Here is a 22,736-nt window from a genome sequence, read left to right on the forward strand (position 1 = left end):
GAAATCCACCCAGACATGAGAAGAACATGCAAACTCCAGTCACCCAGGGCTGGAGTTGATACCGGGTCCCTGGCGCAGTGAGGCAGCAGTGCTAACCACTGTGTCACCCCAGTTGTTTTAATGAAAAGAATAGCTGTAATGTAGGCAGATGTTATCCATAAAGTGAAAATCTCATTCAACCAAAGAGGATAGAAAGGTGGAAGCAAAAGGAGAAAGGAACCAAATATAGGATTTAGTGTCAGATTTTTAACTACTTAAAAGCTGTCATAATGCTTGATGAATGGAACAGATGCACTTGGATTGCTGAGGTTAATACTGCATCAAGATAGTGTGTTCCTGTGTGGCTAACTTAGAATTAGATAATTAATGGAGAGAAACTGAAAATGATGAAAAAGAAATACTGGATACAAGCAGCACTCTCAGCACATGTAAAAGCATGTTGTGTTTCAGTCTGTACTCTAAGTACTAACCTGTCCTTTCTCTGCATAAATATTTATTCAGTATATCCGCAGTATTTTATGACTATACTGCATAAATATTGCTTGGTTCTGACTGTTTTAATTTAGTCTTTAATGTAATAATTGTTTCACTAACTTATTCTGTGTTTAACCCTATTACTGACTTGCATCCTATGGAACAGACAAGATAAAGTTTTTATAAACTGGTATTTAAAGATTTTAAAATTTATTTTAGTAGATCATTTTTACAGCAGGTTTATTGAAAAGCAACTGCTATAAATTTTACAAGCAACTAACATGGGATATTAAGCCAGATTAGTAATACTGCTGCTTTAACTAATGTGCTAAGCTGTCGTACTGTGAGGAGTCTGGCTCAGTGCTTAATTGAGCATGCTCAGTAACCACCTATTGTCTCATATTACACTGTGGACACATTTGGCTTTATTGTAGTCCACACCCTATGTCTTTACAAGTGCACTATATGGCCTCAAGTGCAAAGAGCATGTTTGCCATACTTATCATATCACTGCTTCATTTTATCCTGATTTGTCGTTGTGTATTCTAAATCAATCATATCCACCAAAATGTCATAATATGTCTTTTTTTAAATACAGCTTGGTGATTGAACTTGTGCACGTGTTCAAAAAATGTACTGACCCTTTACTTTGATGTCGGACTGTGTCGCTATAATATTTCAAATCCCTTACAATAAACATTTCTTCCTTTTAGACACACAGCACAGGCAGACCTGAAGACCTCAACCTTCTGGCTTCGAGCAAGTCTTGGGGCCACGGTGTTTGCTGTCCTAGGATTTGCTGTGTACAAAGCATTACTGAAACAACGGTGATCAGAACGGGAGTGAACCATTCGCTCACACAATTTGAGTTTTATATACAATTTCAAGAAGCTGCAATGAATATTGAGTGTTTTTATTTTAATATGCAAACATATTTCTTCAACGGATAGCGGTGCAGAGAACAAAAATATCTAAGGGTCAAGCTGACTAACAGCTCCCGAGTCATTTGAAAGGACGATACAGATCTGTTACAACTCTATTGCAATTTCAGAACCTGTTTCTGTTTTGCCATGGGTACCAGTAGTGTTGTTATCTTTAGGTGCCCTGTAAAGCAAGAATAATTCAAAGCTGCCAACATCAGAGGCCCAAAAGGGACATAATTTTGTAAATAATGTATATATCTGCACAATCAGCCGAATGGCATTATTGCCCCGGGATGCCTGGTACAGTTATGAAGTCTGCTCTCCGTTTATGTGCAGCAAGTTACATGTCGGAGTGATTGTTTCATGTGGATATTTAGAACTTTATCCTCCAGTCAGACTTGCCTGGTATTTAAAACATTTGAGGGTGTTTTATTTATTGTTTAGGTAATATTTTAATTTCAAGGAAGCGCGTCTGCACAAAGTGGGGTCATCAAGAGATTTATTTCTCAGGGTATCAGTGTACACAGAATAGCAATCATTTTTTATCTCACACCATAAAATTTCCTTATGTACCCAGTAAATTAGTCATGTATCAGAGGAAATGGACATTACTTGTCTCCTCCTTCCCCCTCTCCCAGCCCTAGTTTATTATTTCTCTTTTTTTCAAACCAGGCAAGAAGACAAAGGTTGTTTTACAGTCTTTGAAAGGATACAAATCTTCCAGGTTCCCATGATCTTAACACTCACAAGTAAAAAGCGTAAGAGACTTCTTGCTCCTATAACCTGTACTGTGTTGCAATGCAAAGACAGTACAGTTATCGCTTTGTTAGAGTGTAGTAATTGCATGGTTCACAGTATCTCCTACAGTTAGCTCTGAAATACCATATTGAGCATCCTTGCAATTTTCTGTTACAATGAATTTGCATTCTTCCTGTATATTGAACCAATAACTGTTGCGTCACATTGATTTTCATCCTTGACTTTTTCAAACAATTTCAATAAATATCTACGTGCTGTATCGTACGTCCTTGTAGTTAATTTCTTTGTGTCCAAAATTTTTTTTTAAGAATTTAGGATTTTTTAATCAATTATCTTGTGCTTGTTTGTACAGTTCAAGATTTGGGGACTGGTTGATGCAGTGAATTGGAATATGATGCGTTTGCTTCTTCAACCAAGAATGGAATTAAGGAGTATTCTTGCAGACTGTAAAATCCTTTATAGAATAGATTCAGATAGTCACAGTTTTTGAAGGTTGTGATTTTTCAGTACAAATTCCTGCAACCTAGAATTAAATTTTCAAATGTTGTAATAAAGCTAGTGTGTAAAATGTAAAATTCAAACTGGCTACACTAGCAGTCTCAGTATGGAATCCCAAAATATAGTGAGAAGTCTCACAACACCAGGTTAAAGTCCAACAGGCTTATTTGGTAGCACAAGCTTAAACCTGTTGGACTTTAACCTGGTGTTGTGAGACTTCTTACTGTCCCTACCCCAGTCCAACGCTGGCAACTCCACATCCTAAAATATAGGTATTGCTGCCCCTGTTGTAGTACTTGACTAACTTGCCTAACATTTCTACTTGGTGTGTCAACTCTTTCAAACCAAGACCAATCTGCCCTCTCAGGCAGGTCTAAAAATTCCATGTCATTCAAAGAAAGAAGTCTCACAACACCAGGTTAAAATTCAACAGGTTTATTTGGAATCACGAGCTTTCAGAGCGCTGCTCCTTCATCAGGTAAGTATTAATTCAAAGCTGGCACAGTTACTCACCTGAGGAAGGAGCAGTGCTCTGAAAGCTCGTGATTCCAAATAAACCTGTTGGACTTTAACCTGGTGTTGTGAAACTTCTTACTGTGCCCACCCCAGTCCGATGCTGGCATCTCCGCATCATTATTCTAAGAAGAATGGGGGACTTCTCCCTAATGTTCTGGTAACTATTTATTTCTCAACTAACCTCACTATTAACAGATAATCTGGTCATCATTACATTGCTGTTTGGGACCTCATTTGCAAATTGACTGCCACATTCTTTACATTATAATAGTGACAACACTTCAAAAGCACTTCATTGGCTTTGAAGCACTTTGCGATGTCCTGGCATTGTGAAAGGTGCTATATAAATGTAAATTCTTACTTTTCTTTGGGGAGTCTCTTATCACATCAATTTAGTTAATTTGCCATTGTCATGACTCCCAACTGGTACTTGATAGATTCTGATTACCAGGACAAACTCACTGGTCCTAACTAAGGGGTGGCACGTGGCACAGCTGCTTCAAGGTGCCAGGGTTTGATTCCCGGCTTGGGTCACTGTGTGGAGTTTGCACGTTCTCCCCGTGTCTGTGTGGGTTTCCTCCGGGTGCTCCGGTTTCCTCCCACAGTCTGAAAGACGTGCTGGTTAGGTGCATTGACCCAAACAGGTGCTGGACTGTGGCGACTAGGGGAATTTCACAGTAACTTCATTGCAGTGTTAATGTAAGCCTTACTTGTGAATGATAAATAAACTTTAAAACTTTAACTACACCTAAAAATAGAAAATGCGGGAATTACCGCATTAAGCAGGTCAGGAGGCATCTGTGAAGAGAGAAATTGTTGGCATTTCAGTTTGAAAACCTTTTGCCATTTTGACTTGAAACATGACTTGCTTTCTGTCTCCACACATGCTGCCAGAATTTGAGTATTTTCAGTATTTTTTGTTTTTATTTCAGGTTTCCTGCACCTGTTGTATTTTACTTCCATTTTAGATCCAACTTGGTTATTCCCTGCTTAGCAGTTTCCGCTTTCTCCTCTCAGATGATGCAATAGCGAATTAATTTCTGAGAACCTTGAGTTCTAAATGAGCCAAACACAAAAGATGATTTGTTTAGAGACGGTAGGAGGCTTTTCAATGACTTTTCATGGATAAAGTGTAGAAAATCTTCCAGAAAGAGAAAAGAATAACAGGATCAAGGTATTGTTTTCCCAAACTTCCTTGCAAATGATTGTAACTCTATATCAAGTTCAGTACAAGTGGATTATCCATAAAAAAAGTTTGTGCAAGCTCTGACACACATGAAGTGCCGAATACATTAGTTAATACAGCCGTAGGCTTTAGACAGTTATATTCCCTTGATGGCAGGAGAAACATCTAAAACCTAAGGGAGTTGATTCTTTAATAACCAGGTGATCATATTTCATAGAATCATAGAAACCCTACAGTACAGAAAGAGGCCATTCGCCCATCGAGTCTGCACACAATCCCACCCAGGCCCTACCCCCATATCCCTACATATTTTACCCGCTAATCCCTCTAACCTACGCATCCCAGGACACTAAGGGGCAATTTTAGCATGGCCAATCAACCTAACCCGCACATCTTTGGACTGTGGGAGGAAACCGGAGCACCCGGAGGAAACCCACGCAGTCACGAGGAGAATGTGCAAACTCCACACAGACAGTGACCCAAGCCGGGAATCGAACCCAGGTCCCTAGAGCTGTGAAGCAGCAGTGCTAACCACTGTGCTACTGTGCCGCCCCTTACTCTAGCCCTCTGGACTACAGGTCCAGTAACAATACCATTACGCCATTGCCTCCCCTCTGCACCTTCTCTAGGCCTTGACATCTTTCCTCATCTGTACCCAGAATTGAACAAACTACTCCCACCATCGAGGAGCCTACTTAAGGCATTGCTGGTAGCTCCGATATAGGGACGCATCTGATGTCTTTTTAGCATGCTAGAGCCTTCTGAGAAGGACCAGAGCATCCCTCTCCCAAGCACCCTGCCCAGCTTTTCCCTACGAGATGGTCAAAATGCAGATCAGGTATTCGCTGCCAATATTCACATAAACTAATACATGCTCTCAAAATAGTACTTTTAGATTGGGAATGAAAGCCAATGGCCTCCACTCCTGTTACTTTTCAATCCCAGAAGTATCAAAGAATCTGTAACCCCACTCTGAGCTAGGCACGCAGCAGGTAACTAATGTAGTTAATTCATATGCTGTACACGGAAAGGGATTTCCAAGTTTGATGCCACAGCAGCAAATTTGTCTCTATGCTAAACCACCGTTTACTGAACTCTGACAACTCTGTAAAGGAGTATCTTTAAAATAAAAGTGACAGGGAATTCATTTCATAAGAATTGTCAATGATAGTATTTACCTGTAGTTATCTCTTTAAATGTTTGTTCTTAGGATGACTAGCACCTAACAAGTTAAATTGAAAAGTCCCTTTTGCCAGTACATTGGAATTAATTCTGCCTTAATTATTTTAGCTTTTAAATTCTATATGGAAGAAGCTATTTTTATTCTATAGACTTCCCTATTGAAACTGAATTGCCAATTACAGGAAGTAGCTTCTCCCAATAGGGTTTTACCCATGTTGAGAGTGAGATTCCTGTACAACTGACTTCTCCCTTTGCTGTTTCCCTTATCTTCACATGTGAAATAACAGCACTAAAGTTTATTTATTAGTCACAAGTAAGGTTTATATTAACACTGCAATGAAGTTACTGTGAAATTCCCCTAGTCACCACACTCCAGTGCCTGGTTCGGGCCAATGCACCTAAGCAGCACGTCTTTCAGACTGTGGGAGGAAACTGGAACACCCGGAGGAAACTCGCGCAGACACGGGGAGAGCGTGCAAATTCCACACAGGCAGTGACCCGAGCCAGGAATCGAAACCGGGTCCCTGGCGCTGTGAGGCAGCACTGCTAACCACTGTGCCACCCCTAGGCTGTTTGCATTTGAAGGATTTAATTGGAGAATGGGATTTTCGCTGTTCCAGCATTGGTGCCTTCAGTTTCCTGGATCCTAAGTTATGGAATTCCTCTGCCTCCCCCAAAACCCCCCTCATCCTTCAAGACACTCCTTAAAATCTGCCTCTTTGATCATCTGTCCTAATCTTTTCTTATATATCTCTCTATTGAATTTTGTTTGATGTTCCAATGAAGCATCTAGGGACATTTTACTATGTTGAAGGTCTTAGATAAATGCTAGTTGCTGCTGATCCATGCTAAAAAAATAAAGGAATAAATAAGGGGTGGAAAAGTAACTATTACTCCCTGGGCAGGTGCCAGTTTCCCTATACCTTCCAACTATACCAGGTTTTATTGCCAACAAATGCTGAAAGTTAGACCTTTCTGCGGGTTTAGATTAGGCATACAGACAGAATTGAGAGTAACTACACCCTTGAGTGAGAACTTGATACGTGGGTAATTATCTTTTTAACTGAAATCACTGCCACACATTACATCTACTCATTAGAATCATTTCTTTCTGGTAGTTGATGACGCTACTTTATGGGCCTGTATTGACTTGCACCTATGTGGGACAAGGTTGTGTCTGCTGAGCAGGAACATTTAACATCTCCCAGTCAACAGGTTAGACTTAAATGACAAAGCTGTGTGGTGAAGGCAACTTGTTGGATCAAGTGATAATTGTATATAGCAAGCAATCCTTTTCATTTATATAACGGATATTTGCATGTCTGTGTGTTCTAGTCTCATGCCATTCCAATCTGTCTATTGAATGATATGTAATTGTTTTCCACCGTCTGGCTACTAGTTTGGTTTTGTAGAATGTTAGTGCTGACAGACCATTTCTCCAGTCAAATATCTACTAATTTCTTTCTCCACATGAACTGCCGAACCTAAACACACGCTCCTGTTGGTGTCCTTACTCTTTAGTATTCTTTCTCAAACAACCGTGAAATTCCTTTCAAAAGCATTTCATGCAAACTCTTTTTAAATGTCATATCTGAACACCAAGCGATTGATGTAATCTTCAACATTAACTGCTCCCCAGGTAAAACAGTGTCTATTTATCAACCCTCTCAGCTTTCTATTGCTGGGCAATATTCAATCTAATTGGCATAAATGCTTTATTCACTGGCTATTAATCCTTTCAAAAAGAGGAAAATGCTGGAAAATCTCAGCAGGTCTGATAGCATCCCTGGAGAGAGAGAGTAGAGTTAACGTTTCGACTGCCCAGCCTTCAGCTCTGACGAAGGGTTATCCTGACTTAATGTTGGCTCATTTCTTTCTCCATTTTCCAACATTTTCTGTTTTTGTTTCCGATTCCAGCTTCCGCAGTATTTTGCTTTTATATTAATCCTTTAATTCTCCTTTTATAGATAATTCCACTAAGAGTTGAGCACTAAAAGTGTCACTTGTTTCACGTTAATAAATGAACAATTCCCATGTTATAAAATGCCCTCAATCAGACAAACCACTGTAGATGTTAAACTAAGTGGCCTGTAATACTGATCTTAATCATGCTCATTTTCTTTCCTTGAGAATTTGGCTATGAAACTCCCCAGCCTTCAGTATCTAGATCTTCCTCCCTGTATGTGTATCTATTTTGTACATTCGGAGATTTGAAAATATTGCAACTGCCCTGTTTCTTGGGATCTAAACATCTATCACCCTTTAAATATTTATTGATTCAACTTCCTTAAAACCCATTGTCCCCTGACTTATTCTATAGACATGATGTGGAGATGCCGGCGTTGGACTGGAGTAAACACAGTAAGAAGTCTAACAACACCAGGTTAAAGTCCAACAGGTTTATTTGGTAGCAAAAGCCACTAGCTTTCGGAACAGGCTGTTCCTTCGTCAGGTGGGTGGGAGTTCTGATCACAAACAGGGCACAAAGACACAAACTCAATTTACATGAATAATGATTGGAATGTGAGCCTTTACAGCTAACCAAGTCTTAAAGGTACAGACAATGTGAGTGGAGGGAGCATTAAGCACAGGTTAAAGAAATGTGTATTGTCTCCAGACAGGACAGTTAGTGAGATTTTGCACATCCAGGCAAGTTGTGGGGGTTACTGATAGTGTGACATGAACCCAATATCCCGGTTGAGGCCGTCCTCATGTGCGGAACTTGGCTATCAGTCTCTGCTCAGCGACTCTGCGCTGTCGTGTGTCGTGAAGACCGCCTTGGAGAACGCTTACCCGAAGATCAGAGGCTGAATGCCCGTGACCTGAAGTGCTCCCCAACAGGAAGAGAACTGTCTTGCCTGGTGATTGTCGAGCGGTGTTCCTTCATCCGTTGTCGTAGCGTCTGCATGGTCTCCCCAATGTACCATGCCTCGGGACATCCTTTCCTGCAGCGTAACAGGTAGACAACGTTGGCCGAGTTGCAAGAGTATGTACCGTGTACCTGGTTGATGGTGTGCTCGCGTGAGATGATGGCATCCGTGTCGATGATCCGGCACGTCTTGCAGAGGTTGCTGTGGCAGGGTTGTGTGGTGTCGTGGTCACTGTTCTCCTGAAGACTGGGTAGTTTGCTGCGGACGATGGTCTGTTTGAGGTTGTGCGGTTGTTTGAAGACAAGAAGTGGGGGTGTGGGGGTGGCCTTGGCGAGATGTTCGTCTTCATCAATGACATGTTGAAGGTTCCGGAGGAGAGGTCGTAGCTTCTCCGCTCCGGGGAAGTACTGGACGACGAAGGGTACTCTGTCCACCGTGTCCCGTGTTTGCCTTCTGAGGAGGTCGGTGCGGTTTTTCGCTGTGGCGCGTCGGAACTGTCGATCGATGAGTCGAGCACCATATCCTGTTCTTATGAGGGCATCTTTCAGCGTCTGGAGGTGTCTGTTGCGATCCTCCTCATCCGAGCAGATCCTGTGTATACGGAGGACTTGTCCATAGGGGATGGCTTCTTTAACGCGTTTAGGGTGGAAGCTGGAGAAGTGGAGCATCATGAGGTTATCCGTGGGCTTGCGGTACAGTGAGGTGCTGAGGTGACCGTCCTTAATGGAGATGCGTGTGTCCAAGAATGCAACCGATTCCGGAGAGTAGTCCATGGTGAGTCTGATGGTGGGATGGAACTTGTTGATGTCATCATATAGTTGTTTCAGTGATTGTTCACCATGAGTCCAAAGGAAGAAAATGTCATCAATGTATCTAGTGTATAGCATCGGTTGAAGGTCCTGTGCGGTGAAGAAGTCTTGTTCCAACCTGTGCATGAAGATGTTGGCATATTGAGGTGCGAATTTGGTCCCCATGGCTGTTCCATGTGTCTGGATGAAGAACTTGTCGTTGAAGGTGAAGACATTGTGGTCCAGGATGAAGCGGATGAATTGTAAAATTGCATCTGGAAACTGGCAGTTGTCGGCGTTGAGCACTGAGGCAGTTGCAGCAATCCCATCATCGTGGGGGATGCTGGTGTAGAGTGCCGAGACATCCATTGTGACGAGGAGTGCTCCTGGTTCAACTGTTTTTTCCACTGAGGCTAGGGGAGAAAAAACCCAGACGGCATGGATTAAGGGTGAAAGGAGAAAAGTTTAAAGGGAATATTAGGGGGGGCTTCTTCACGCAGAGTGTGGTGGGAGTGTGGAATGAGCTGCCGGATAAAGTGGTAAAGTGGTAACATTTAAGAAAAACTTGGACGTGTTCATGGATGAGAGGGGTGTGGAGGGATATGGTCCAAGTGCAGGTCAGTGGGACGAGGCAAAAAATGGTTCGGCACAGACTAGAAGGGCCAAAAGGCCTGTCTCTGAGCTGTAATTTTCTATGGTTCTATGCTCCATGCGTGCTGAGTTTCTGTAGGAAGTCTGTAGTATCGCAACAAAAGCTGGGGGTTCTTTGTACAATGGGTTTCAGGATGCCCTCGACATAGCCGGGGAGGTTCTCGCACAGGGTCCCATTGCCCGATACGATGGGATGGCCGGGTGTGTTTGCCTTGTGTGTCTTCGGGAGGCAGTAGAGATCTCCAACACTGGGAATACATGGAATGAGAGCACGGAGGGTGTTCTTAAGGTCCGGATCAAAAGTCTTGATCAGAGTTTCGAGTTGACAGGTGTGTTCGTTGGTCGGATCTGCGGGTAACTGTCTGTCATGTTCCTTGTTGTTTAGTTGTCGGTACACTTCTTTGCAGTAATCTGTTCTGTTCAGTATGACGATGGCCCCTCCTTGTTTGATGACAATGTTGCGGTTGGTCTTGAGAGTGTGGATGGCGTTGCGTTGTGCTTGGGTGATGATCGGGGCTGTCTTGTGAGTGCGGCTGATGAATTTCGTGTTGCCGCACCTCCTGATGGTTTGGGCATACATGTCAAGTCGAGGGCAGCGGCCTTCCAGAGGAGTCCAATTCGACTCTCTCCTCTTCGGATGCACTGCGGATCTCTCTGTCGCTGAGCAGAAACTGATAGGTTCGCACACGTGAGGACAGCCTCAACCGGGATATTGGGTTCATGTCACACTATCTGTAACCCCCACAACTTGCCTGGATGTGCAAAGTCTTACTAGCTGTCCTGTCTGGAGACAATACACGTCTCTTTAACCTGTGCTTAATGCTCCCTCCACTCACATTATCTGTGCCTTTAAGGCTTAATTAGCTGTAAAGACTCACATTCCAATCATTATTCATGTAAATTGAGTTTGTGTCTTTGTGCCCTGTTTGTGATCAGAACTCCCACCCACCTGACGAAGGAACAGCCTGTTCCGAAAGCTAGTGGCTTTTGCTACCAAATAAACCTGTTGGACTTTAACCTGGTGTTGTGAGACTTCTTACCTTATTCCATAGACACCAGAGCAATTTAACTAGAAATTCAACCACTTTCTTCAGTGTGCAGAATTTCTGTTGCTGTTTCCTTAGTCCTTGTGTAATACTTTGTGTCATGTCTGAGTGTGTGTTGTTTTAGTGCGCTGCCTATTCTGTATGTAGCTTTGTAAAAGAAAAACATTTGTGTTGCTTTGAGATATTTAGCTTTCTATTTTTTGCTTGTCTCATCTAATGCTCATTCTGGTTGTCCTCTTTCCATTTATTGACTATTGGACCTCGATACCTTTTGATGCATGTTGGCTTTTAAAATAGTTCCTAAATTTCAAAATTATTTTAACTTCTGTAATCCGTCGCTGTGATTATGTTCCCTTTTCTCGTGGAGGTATAATTCCTTTGCACACCCTTAACGCAATCTTTTTCTATTTATTGTTAAGTCACTTCTCCCCATCTTTCCCTGGCTAAGAGGATAGGCAGGGGACCTCCACGTGTGAGTAAGATCTGAGCTCTAGGCTGTTTCTCTCCACAGCAGCGTAGCGAAGGTTGAGTATTGATAATCTGACTATTTCTAAAGTATCAGAACATGAGCCAGCTTCATTGTGTGACCTATGGAACTTAAAACAGTCCTGGAATATTTCCAGTTTCATTCAGCATTTTGTCTTCCTGCTTAACCCTCCCAGTACATTTCTCGTAGCTCCAAACTTTATTCACTGTATTATATACCAGTGTTTATGGCTTTGACCTTAACTTTAGTTGTTATTATCCCTGTGGATTGACCAATATGATTTTTCACCCAAAATACTCAAGAGGTCTTGTCGAGCATGTTTATTTGGTGGGGTGGGGGGTAAGCATTAATCTAGTCAAAATGTTATTCTGTAGCTCGTAATGCAGTCGAACTTACTGCAATATTTTATCCAAGGTGAATTATGCCAGAGACTCGTAGTGCAATATTGCAGCTGATCCAAAATCCTCAAAGGTAATGGGACAGAATTTTATATTTTGGATAGTGTGCTGCTGTAGTATTTTACACACAAAGGGTTAAACGATTCTTGAGATTATGCCTGTAGCAAAATACAAGGAAGTGTTTCGGCAAGCTAACCTTGATTGTCTAGTTACATTGGGGGTGGTGCTATCGCACCATACACCTGTACTAGGTCACAAAACGCTGATTCTTTGTGAGAAAAAAGCAGAAGTGTCGTGGGGAACTGCAACTCCAGATCACAATCTCACCCGCAGATAAATGTTTGTTAGTCACCGAGTCAACCGTAAACTCTAAACACTGGTTACGATGGATTCTGATGAAAATGTCAAAGACCTGGTTTTTGAAGGATATTTGAAAAAGCGAAAAGATAAAATGGTAAGCTGTTTTAATTTTTTGGAAGTCTGTTTATATAAACAGGATGGAAGGGAACTGGACGAATCCAGCGTTCTATAGAGTAGGGACTATAATTTATCTTTCTTTCCCTTTGCAGAAGTTTGCTTGGTCAAAATACTGGTTTAGGCTCCAAAATACCACTTTATTTTTCTACACTGAAAAGGATTGTGAGGCAGTAAGTATTGCTTTTTAAAAATGTCCATCTCCTTTAGTGCTCTGGCATAATTTCTTAGTCATGATGTGGCGATGCCGGCGTTGGACTGGGGTAAACACAGTAAGAAGTTTAACAACACCAGGTTAAAGTCCAACAGGTTTATTTGGTAGCAAAAGCCACACAAGCTTTCGGAGCTGCAAGCCCCTTCTTCAGGTGAGACTCACCTGAAGAAGGGGCTTGCAGCTGGGAAAGCTTGTGTGGCTTTTGCTACCAAATAAACCTGTTGGACTTTAACCTGGTGTTGTTAAACTTCTTACTATAATTTCTTAGCTCACTGTATGTCCCAAATAAAACGACCATTTTATTTCTTTACAGTGTCACCTCCGGGGTCAATACTACATTTACACGGTGAGTCATGTTTAGAATGTCTCTAATGAAAATAAGGAGTGTATTATGACAATAAGGAGTAGAAATTAGTCTTGTGAGGCGATGCAATACGGGTAATGTTAGATTGGCACCCTTCATAGGCAGCATTAAGTGCATAGGAACCGAATATCATGCACTGCGTACAACGGGCAGCAATCCAAAATCACATGCTTTATGTAACCATGCAAGATAAATTTCTACACCCAAAGTGTCTTGGTGCTGCTGTGTCATGATCAAGTTTTAAAGTTCATTTATTAGTGTCACAAGTAGACTTAGATTAACACTGCAATGAAGTTACTGTGAAAATCCCCTAGTCATCACACTCCTCTACCTGTTTGGGTACACTGAGGGAGAATTTAGCATGGCCAATCCATCTAACCAGCACGTCTTTGGACTGTGGGAGGAAACCGGAGCACCCGGAGGAAACCCACGCAGACACTGGCAGAACGTGCAGACTCCACACAGACAGCGACCCAAGCCGGGAATCGAACGCGGGTCCCTGGCACTGTGAGGCAGCAGTGCTAACCACTGTGCCACTGTGCTGCCCTAACTGGTGCCTCAACATACTCTGTCACAGAATGGTAGGAAGTGCTTGGTCTTGAAGTTCCCTGTGCACTCTTCCCAATTTCAACCATTGTCAGAAGAACCTTTTTGTTCCTCTGCCTTAGGAGAGCTGCATCCCTTTGGCTTTTTAAATAAAACAGTCAGAATAATGAGCACCGTCAGGGCTACTTGGAGACCAGCCTTCCATTTAACTTCAACATGCCAGGATTGTTCTTGTGAGGGGAAATCTTCAATCCAGAATTCTTTGCGCTTCTGCATTGCAGAGTGCACTAGAGCTGAGAAGGTCCTCCTCTCTTTTCTAGACCATAGAATTAGTTTACCCATGTGGAGTTATTTAAACATCACAAAGCTGAATGGGTTAAGTGAAGCATCCCACTTTGTTGTAACAGGATGTCTAGAAGTTGCCAACAATCTGTTTGTAGATCTACATTTCCTAAGACACTCTGCTGCCCATCAGCTCCTTGTAAGTCATTACATTGCACAAATTAACTGCTGCATTTCTTACATTTACATCATTGACTGCCCTTCAAAAATACCTCATTGGCCGTGAAGTGTTTTGGGACATTCTGAGGTCATGAAAGGAGTTAAAGAAATGCAAAATGCTTTGTGGAGAGAATGGGAGGAGCCGCTTTTAGTAGCGCAATCATTGTGAGAAAGTACTTTAGAAAAGAGATTTATCACTGGCACTAAGTGTGGGAAATTTGGAGAGTAAACTACCCTGAGGCAATTTCACATGTGATTCAAGCAGAAACTCTGATACCCAAAGAACCGGTCTCCAGCTCATCTGCCAGTCACTGAATGACTCATAGCACAGGTACAATCTAAATAGGTCAGCAATGTATGGGAAAAGGACAAAAGAAAATACTGAAGTATCATTTTCCTTTGCTCTTTGTGTTGCTCTCATTCTTCAAACTACATGTTCTGTAATAGTTGGGAACATGGGTCACCTGGCCTCTTGGACCTCTACTGCAGTTCAACAAGATTATGACTAATCTGTATGCTTGGTTCCAAATCCTTTAATAGTCTTGTATAAAACCAAAATGCTGCAGATGCTGAACATCTGAAATATAAGAGCAGGGAATGCTGGAAAAACTCGGCAGATCTGGCAGCATGTATGACTCCTCTTGAAGAGTCGTACATGCTCAAAACATTAACACTGTTTCTCGCATTGATTTTAGACCTAGAATTATTGATCAAGCCAGCATCTACTGTTCTTTTTTGTGGGAGTGAATTTCCACACTTGTATAAGTGTTTCCTAAAATCTTTCCTGAATGGCCAGATTCTGGTTTGAAAATTATGACCCCCTTGTCCTAGACTGCCACACCAGCAGAAGAACTTTCTATCCGATCCGTTATCAGTTTTTTTTTTAAAGTAACACAGCCATGTGACTATTTCTCTTCCGTTTTGTCAATGCCCTGTTTGTGGCACTTTTGAAATCTAATCTTTGAACAGATTGTTACCTGTATCAGAGGCAGAATAAACTAAACTCAACACATGGTGCAAAATATAGAAGCCACTGGGTAATTTCTTAAGAAAATTTATACAAGAATCACCTGGCAGTAATGTAAATAAATCCCTGCTAGGATCAATTGAACTGTGAATATTTTAGTCGATGAGTCACTAAGCAGTCTTATTCCTTTCGCAGGGAGAAGGATTGTAGATTATAGAGATTGTTATTAGATTACAGTGGCTACAATCTGGAATCTAATCAGGGGATTCAAAGGGTTTGAATGGGAAGGAAAAATGAGAGGCAGTAACAGTTTAAAGGGTGTGTAGGATCAGAGAGATCTGGCGGTTAACATACACACATCCTTGAAGTTGGCAGGACAAGCTGATAAACCTGTTTAAAAATGCATACAAGCTTTATAAGGAGAGGCATGGAATACAAAAGCAAAGAAGTAATGCTGACCCTTTATATATCACCAGTTAGAGTTCAGCTATTGTGTCCAATTCTGGGCACCACACTTTAGGAAAGTTGTCAAGATATTTGTGAGAATGTAGGAGAGATATAGCAGAATGTTATCAGGAATAAGGTATTCGGTTAGGTGGAGACTGGAGAAGCTGAAATTGTTCTCCTTGAAACCAAGAAAGTTAACCAGAGATCTAATAGAAGTGTCCAAAATTGTGAGGAGCTTTGATAGAATAAATAGAGAGAAACTGCTCGCCAGTAACCAGAGGACACAGTTTGGAGAAAAAAGCAAAGGAGAAGATGAGAATTTAGTTTACTCAGCAAGTTATGATGATTGGGAATGAAATGTCTATAGGTGTGGTGGAAACATATTGTTATGGTTCAGGTTAGAAACTCCAAAGTGTTTAATGGAGCCCATCTGAATCATAAGTTTTGCATTTGGAATTTGGCTAGAAGAAGATAAGGTGTTTCACTTCAGGTATGATTCAAGTGACCCACTAGGGAGCTTTAATCAAACAAAGTTTATTTAAGAATATAGTTAACATGTATAGTAAAAAAAATTAGCAAGAACTTTTATCAATTGCAAACAAGAAACAAAACAACCAATACAATGTAGAACCCTTAATGAATACATTTCAGCTGTCCTAATCAAACCCAACCTCCATAAACAACCCTTTAAACAGGGTCAATAGGGCAGATTCTACTGCTCACGTGATAGTGGGATTGAAGCCGTTAGTTGAATTCTGCAGTCAAATGCTCTTGAGACTCAGAACACTTTGAAAACGAGATAGCTTCCCAAAAGAGAGACTCTGGTCCAGCCCCCAAGAGCAGCAGATTTCACCCTTCAGGAAAACAACAGAATTTTCAAAACAGCAAGGAGAGAGGGAAAACATTTCTTTTTAGCTGGCTGTCCCTTCTAAAACTCAACTGCAGCTCAGAACAGAAACTGAAAACAATCCTTGTCACCTGATCTGCCCAGTTTTGTTTCTCCCAACAATGACATCACCTAAGGCTGTGAGCATGAGACACACAGAGAACTGCAGAGATCATGATTAAAGAAAAAACGCTTCTTAAAGGTACACCTTTTAAGCATCACGATATTCAATAATTACTTTCATTGTTTGAAAATAAAATATTTTTAGGGCTATGGAGAATGAACAGGGGGCGAATTGAACTCTTTCAAGCAGCGACACAAAGGACTGGAAGGGGTCCTTCTGTGCTGTATGTGATATGTAGTACAGGAGTGAGTTGCAGGCTGGAATCTATTTGAGAGCATTAGATGGCTCATAGCTAACATACCCTGGAGTGAGTTAGTAGCTGGAATCTAACTAAGGGTTCAGAGATTTTTATTGAAAATATTGAATAACAGCAGTGAGTTCTCGGCTACAATCTAATCTGGAGATTTGGGTGGTCTAAATAGAGAATAACAGGTACCTGGGGCTGAACTACTAACTGCAATCTATAAAGAGTTCAGATCGCCTATGTGTAGAAAATGTATGTGTATAATAGTACAGAGATTTACAGACTGTAATCTATTTGGAGTTTGGATAGTTTGCATTAACACTGGATACCTGGAAGTAAGCTACAAACTAAAATCTAATTGAAGGATTCAAAAGGTTAATATATAGAGTGGTAGATTCCTAAAATTAAAATATAAGCTGGAATCAGAAAATGGTAAGATACAAGGAAGAATTTAACATTTCTGAAGTGTCTTTCATGACCCCGGAGTCTTTCTTAGGCAATGACTTTTTTTTAAAATTGTAGTCACTTATATAATGTAGGTACACGGCAGCCAATTTTTTGCAAAAGGTTCCACAAATGGAATAAATGACGGGATCGTCTGTTCTAATGATTCATGGTTGAGCGGTAAATCTTGGCCAGGACACCTAGGAAATCTCGCCAACTCCTCTGCAAAATTCATCGTATCTTTTAGGTCCATCAGAGTGAGGAGCTGGTGCCCCAGTGTAATATCACTTCAGAAAGATAGTGCAATGCTCTCTCAGTAATCACGTGTCAACATGGGTAATGTGCTCAACTCTCTGGAATGGCACTCCGAGGAGAGAGTGCATTCTCATGGCCTCGATAAAGAATAGTAGATACTTGAGAGTGAGTTGGAAATTGGAATGAAATTCATCTGTTTCTGATCATCTGAGATTGGTTTGTATTCAAATGCACGCTAGCTGCATAAACACATTGGCTGGACTCTGTACATAAAGTGGTGGCCAGTTCTCATGGGCTTGTGTTGCAGCAAGAATTAGGCCTTCGGAAGGAGGAGGGAAAAACTGCAAGTAAATATAATTACGTACTAATCCATCGTACTAATCACAGAACTTATCCAATGACAGGTTCAGTCAGTGAGAGAAATCAAAGCCACAAACCGCGAGTATCCATTTGAAATAGTCATGAAAAGTGGGAAAAGGAAATTGCTGGTAAGTAAGACCGCATGTTCAGGCAATGCTTGTGGAGATTGGATAAGGCGATACATCTACTGCACTGCTCTCTGATTACATTTCACAGCCAATGGCTTAAACAAAGGTTTACAGGTTCCCACTGCCTCAGTGGCCTTTATTTTATTAAACTAAAATGTAAAATATATGGCTGTTTCTCCTGTTTAATTGGATATTAATGCAATCAGTTGAGGAATTTTGTGGTCATCTGTCTTTCTGTTTCACGATGTGGCTTGCACAATTTTCGCTTGTAACTCAGACTGAACGATGTTAAATTTGCCAAAGAAATCCCAAATAATCTTTGTTCCAGTCAATGCAAGAGCTCTGCTCCTCACACGTTGCAATTACACTTTAGTTGTAAGCTTTCAAAGCATTGAAATGATTTTATCCATTCATTCCTCCGAGGTGTCGAGGCCAATTGTACTCGTATACCCCAGACATTGTACAGGCCAGGCATCCAAGATGGTACTTTCTGGCCATATGGCTTTAGTGGAACTGATGGATTTTGCCACGAGGCTCAGGCTCTAGTCGCCACTTAGTAGATTAGCTAAATTTGACTGTTTGCATTTTAAACAGTTTAAAATGAGGGGACAGCATACTAATCTTGATCAACTGGGCCAGTGGACTGACGAATGGCAGATGGAGTTTAATTTAGACAAATGCGAGGTGATGCGTTTTGGTAGATTGAACCAGGGCAGGACTTACTCAGTTAATGGTAGGGCGTTGGGGAGAGTTACAGAACAAAGAGATCTAGGGGTACATGTTCATAGCTCCTTGAAAGTGGAGTCACAGGTGGGCAGAGTGGTGAAGAAGGCATTCGGCACGCTTGGTTTCATCGGTCAGAACATTGAATACAGGAGTTGGGACGTCTTGTTGAAGTTGTACAAGACATTGGTGAGGCCACACTTGGAATACTGTGCGCAATTCTGGTCATCCTATTATAGAAAGGATATTATTAAACTAGAAAGAGTGCAGAAAAGATTTACTAGGATGCTACCGGGACTTGATGGATTGAGTTTTAAGGAGAGGCTGGATAGACTGGGACTTTTCTCTCTGGAGCGTAGGAGGCTGAGGGGTGATCTTATAGAGGTCTATAAAATAATGAGGGGCATAGACCAAGTAGATAGTCAATATCTTTTCCCAAAGGTAGGGGTGTCTAAAACTAGAGGGCATAGGTTTAAGGTGAGGTGGGAGAGATACAAAAGCGTCCAGAGGGGCAATTTTTTCACAGAGGGTGGTGAGTGTGTGGAACAAGCTGCCAGAGGTAGTAGTAGAGGCAGGTACAATTTTATCTTTTCAAAAACATTTAGATAGTTACGTGGGTACGATGGGTATAGAGGGATATGGGCCAAATGCAGGCAATTGGGATTAGCTTAGGGGTTCTTAAAAAAAAAAAGGGTGGCATGGACAAGTTGGGCCGAAGGGCCTGTTTCCATGCTGTAAACCTCTATGACTCTAACTGATTATAACTATCAGGAAATGTTTAACATACTGGGGCTCTTTCCATGAAAGTGGTAACTGAGGGTGACATGGTGGAGATCTTTACGATTCTGAATGAATCTGATAGATTGGATATAGTGAATAGCTTTCACTTGTGGAGAGATCACAATTAGAGGTCATGAATATCAGGTGATTATTAAAAAATCCAAGAGGGAATTCAGGAGAAACTTGAGCCAGAGCGTGATGAGAATGTGGAAGTCACTACCACAGGGAGTATGTGAGGTGAACAGGTAGATTTAAAGGAGGCTAGATAAGCACATGAAGGAGAAAGGAAAAGAAGCATATGTTGATGTGGAAATACTGACGGGTGGTATTATGTTCGGGCAGGTGGTAAGTGCCATGCAAACCAAATCCCAAAGGGCAACTTGGCAAGTTATCACAACTATTTTCTATTTGTATTTTACAACAAGAAGATACATCTACTGATGTCAGGTGCTACAAGTTCCAGTAACACTTCTGGAGATTTTAAATATCAAATTAAAACATTTATTAACAAAAGAAAAGAAAACTTAAAAAACACAAGATTACATTTACACGGTTAAAATTAGTCTTACAGAACATTCCTACTTGATCTCATAATAATGGAGAAAACACTAAATTACATCCGGGAATATTAAACTTTAAGTAAGATGTTGTTAAGGTCCATGTTGAACACTCGCGCACACTCACGCGCATGATATTAGTTTGAGGGTATCCCAGAAAGACGCTGACAAATTGAGGGGTCTCACCTGGATCAACAAGTTTGGGGAACCTCACCTGGGTTGGATCATAACATTGGTTATGTTCACAAATAAATACCTATTTAGGCAACAGTCCTTTTGAATCAATTCAATTTATAAAAATTCCAGGATTATTATCACAATGCACATTTCACCACTGCTGTAGGGTCAAGATGCCACAGGACTTCTCTCATTCTCTCCCACTCAGCTGTGGAAATTCCAGATTTTAAACAAAACTCTGTTCTCTGGAGAAAAAAACACATAGACACTTTTCTGGGTTGTCTGAATTCTGCTTCACCTTGTTTCTTCTCTCAGCTCTCTCCCAGCACACAGCCGACTTCAGGAGGTCTTACGTGGCCACAGCTCCCAACCTCGTTTTAAATATGTTTTCTCTCTCTCATCTTTTTCCATTGTCATAGAATCCCTACAGCGCAGAAGGAGGCCATTCAGCCCATCAAGCCTGCACCAACAACAATCCCATCCAGGCCCTAGCCCCATGACCCCATGTATTTACCCTGCTAATTCCCCTGACACGAATGGTCAATGTAGCATGTCCAGTCCAATCCACCTAACCCGCACATCTTTGGAGTTTGGCGTTTATCCTTCCTATCCTTGTCTTTATCCTTCTTTGAAATTTACCTTTTATCTTTCATGTTCTTCTGGCCACCACTTTTGACTTTAGATTTCTAAAATTTAATAAATTTGTCTTATCCCAGTTATTTACTTCCCTTTGAAATTTAACAACTGAATGCAAAATCTGCTTTATCTCCTAATGCAAATTTCTACCCGCGTCATATTTACCTATGAATCATCCAACTTGGCCCTATTCACTTCAAATGCCTGCCTTTCACAGCCAGACCCTTTGACGTTCTAAACCTTGCAGCCCAACTGCCTTCAGTTTAATTAAATTATTCTCTCACGTGCACGCACGTACATGTACACAGCCCGCATAAGCCGGCTTCATAGAACAACACAGACCCCCAAAATATTAAAATAATATTTTCTTCACAGGTGGGAGGAGGCTCGAGTGGAGCATAAACACTGGCATCGACCTATTCAGCCAAATGGACTGTTTCTATGCTGTAAATACAGACGTATTCCAGATTTTCACTGCTCAATCCCCACTCTCAATTCCTCTGCTTCATTTCATGGATTGGGAACATTTCTTCTGCATCTTGTTCACGTCAGTCTCCTTGTTTTGTGTATCAGGCTGCAGAAAGTTCGGACCTGCGCACCGTGTGGATGGAGTTTCTGTGGAAAGCCATGCAGCTTCCAGGACCTGGGAAGAAGAACTCCTCCTGTACATGGTGAGCCTTGCCAGTAGCAGGCACAGTTCTCCTGCTGTCCAGAACATGACTTCAGAATAAGTAAGACTTTCGTGAGTTATAGAATCATAGACTCTTACAACAAGTTTATTTATTAGTCACAAGTAAGGCTTACATTAACACTGCAATGAAGTTACTGTGAAATTCCCCTAGTTGCCACACTCCGGCGCCTGTTCGGGTCAATGCACCTAACCAGCACGTCTTTCAGAATGTGGGAGGAAACCGGAGCTCCTGGAGGAAACCCACGCAGACACGGGGAGAATGCGCAAACTCCACACAGACAGTGACCCAAGTCAGGAATCGAACCCGGGTCCCTGGCGCTGTGAGGCAGCAGTGCTAACCACTGTGCCACACGCGCCGCCCACAGAATGAAGCCATATCATTGCCTGTGCTGATCTTTAAAAGATCTGTCCAATTTAGCTCCAGAATGTATCTTTTTCCCTGCAATCCTGAAGATCAGCCGCCTTCAAGTACATGTCCGATTGCCATCACACTTTCAGATAGCGTGTTCCGGATCATTACAACTAGCTGTGTAAAACATTTATTTTCCTCCACTCTCCTCTGTTTCTTTTACCAATTACCTCAATTCAGAGAAATGTTTCTTCATTCCTCCTCTAGTTCTTTTGCTGATTGTTTTAAATCGGTGAGCTCGGCTTACCGATGCACTGGCGGAGGAAATAATCCCTGCTCACTGAGTCAGAGTGAATTCAAAATTAATTTGAATGTTGAATTCTTGGAATAATCCTCCAGATCGCGACACAACCATTTGGGGGAAGTTTAAAATAAGAGTTGCAAGCTGTGCTGGAACCAGAGGAACCACTGATAGTTCCTAAAGGATAACTAGCATAAGGAACTGGAACGTTGACAAAATACATCTAAGATACGGTAAGACACGGTAGCACAGTGGTTAGCACTGCTGCTTCACAGCTCCAGGGTCCCGGGTTCGATTCCCAGCTCGGGTCACTGTCTGTGTGGAGTTTGCACATTCTCCTCGTGTCTGCGTGGGTTTCCTCCGAGTGCTCCGGTTTCCTCCCACAGTCCAAAGATGTGCGGGTTAGGTTGATTGGCCAGGTTAAAAAAAAAATTGCCCCTTAGAGTCCTGAGATGCGTAGATTAGCGGGTAAATATGTGGGGGTAGGGCCTGGGTGGGATTGTGGTCGGTGCAGACTCGATGGGCCGAATGGCCTCCTTCTGCACTGTAGGGTTTCTGTGATTGAAAATCATTTGTTTGAATTGGAAATGTTCCCATCCGAAGCACATGAGAGTAGGAACACTGCACATTCTATTATTTATATCTTGATATCCCAGATTGAAAGTCCAATGACATCAGAATTTACGGAGCAGGAATAAAGTGTTTGCAAAAGGGAAGGTATGGGAGCCAGCTTACATGTAACTCTCTCAGTCTGCACTTTTCTTCATCCATTTATCCTCAGTGGATCAGG

At 41.8% G+C, this 22,736-nt stretch overlaps 2 protein-coding genes across 8 annotated transcripts in view; both read left to right on the top strand.

Moving 5' to 3' along the window:
* rhot1a (ras homolog family member T1a) overlaps window positions 1-2,413 on the top strand; it is an 84,724-nt gene extending 82,311 nt beyond the window's left edge. For all 7 annotated transcript variants that reach the window (XM_078225824.1, XM_078225823.1, XM_078225821.1 and 4 more), the window contains one exon: window positions 1,188-2,413. In XM_078225824.1, the coding sequence (XP_078081950.1) occupies window positions 1,188-1,305 (118 nt within the window). In that variant the 3' untranslated portion in view covers window positions 1,306-2,413. The remainder of the gene's footprint in view (window positions 1-1,187) is intronic.
* A 9,572-nt stretch (window positions 2,414-11,985) lies between these two features.
* The window catches only part of LOC144501787 (uncharacterized), a 29,120-nt gene continuing 18,369 nt past the window's right edge, over window positions 11,986-22,736 (top strand). Inside the window, exons 1-5 of the mRNA XM_078225797.1 lie at window positions 11,986-12,232; window positions 12,348-12,425; window positions 12,780-12,812; window positions 17,649-17,732; window positions 21,179-21,276. Coding sequence (XP_078081923.1) covers window positions 12,164-12,232; window positions 12,348-12,425; window positions 12,780-12,812; window positions 17,649-17,732; window positions 21,179-21,276 — 362 coding nt within the window. The 5' untranslated portion in view covers window positions 11,986-12,163. The remainder of the gene's footprint in view (window positions 12,233-12,347; window positions 12,426-12,779; window positions 12,813-17,648; window positions 17,733-21,178; window positions 21,277-22,736) is intronic.

Source organism: Mustelus asterias, chromosome 12, assembly GCF_964213995.1.
Source record: "Mustelus asterias chromosome 12, sMusAst1.hap1.1, whole genome shotgun sequence".
NCBI classification, from domain to species: domain Eukaryota; kingdom Metazoa; phylum Chordata; class Chondrichthyes; order Carcharhiniformes; family Triakidae; genus Mustelus; species Mustelus asterias.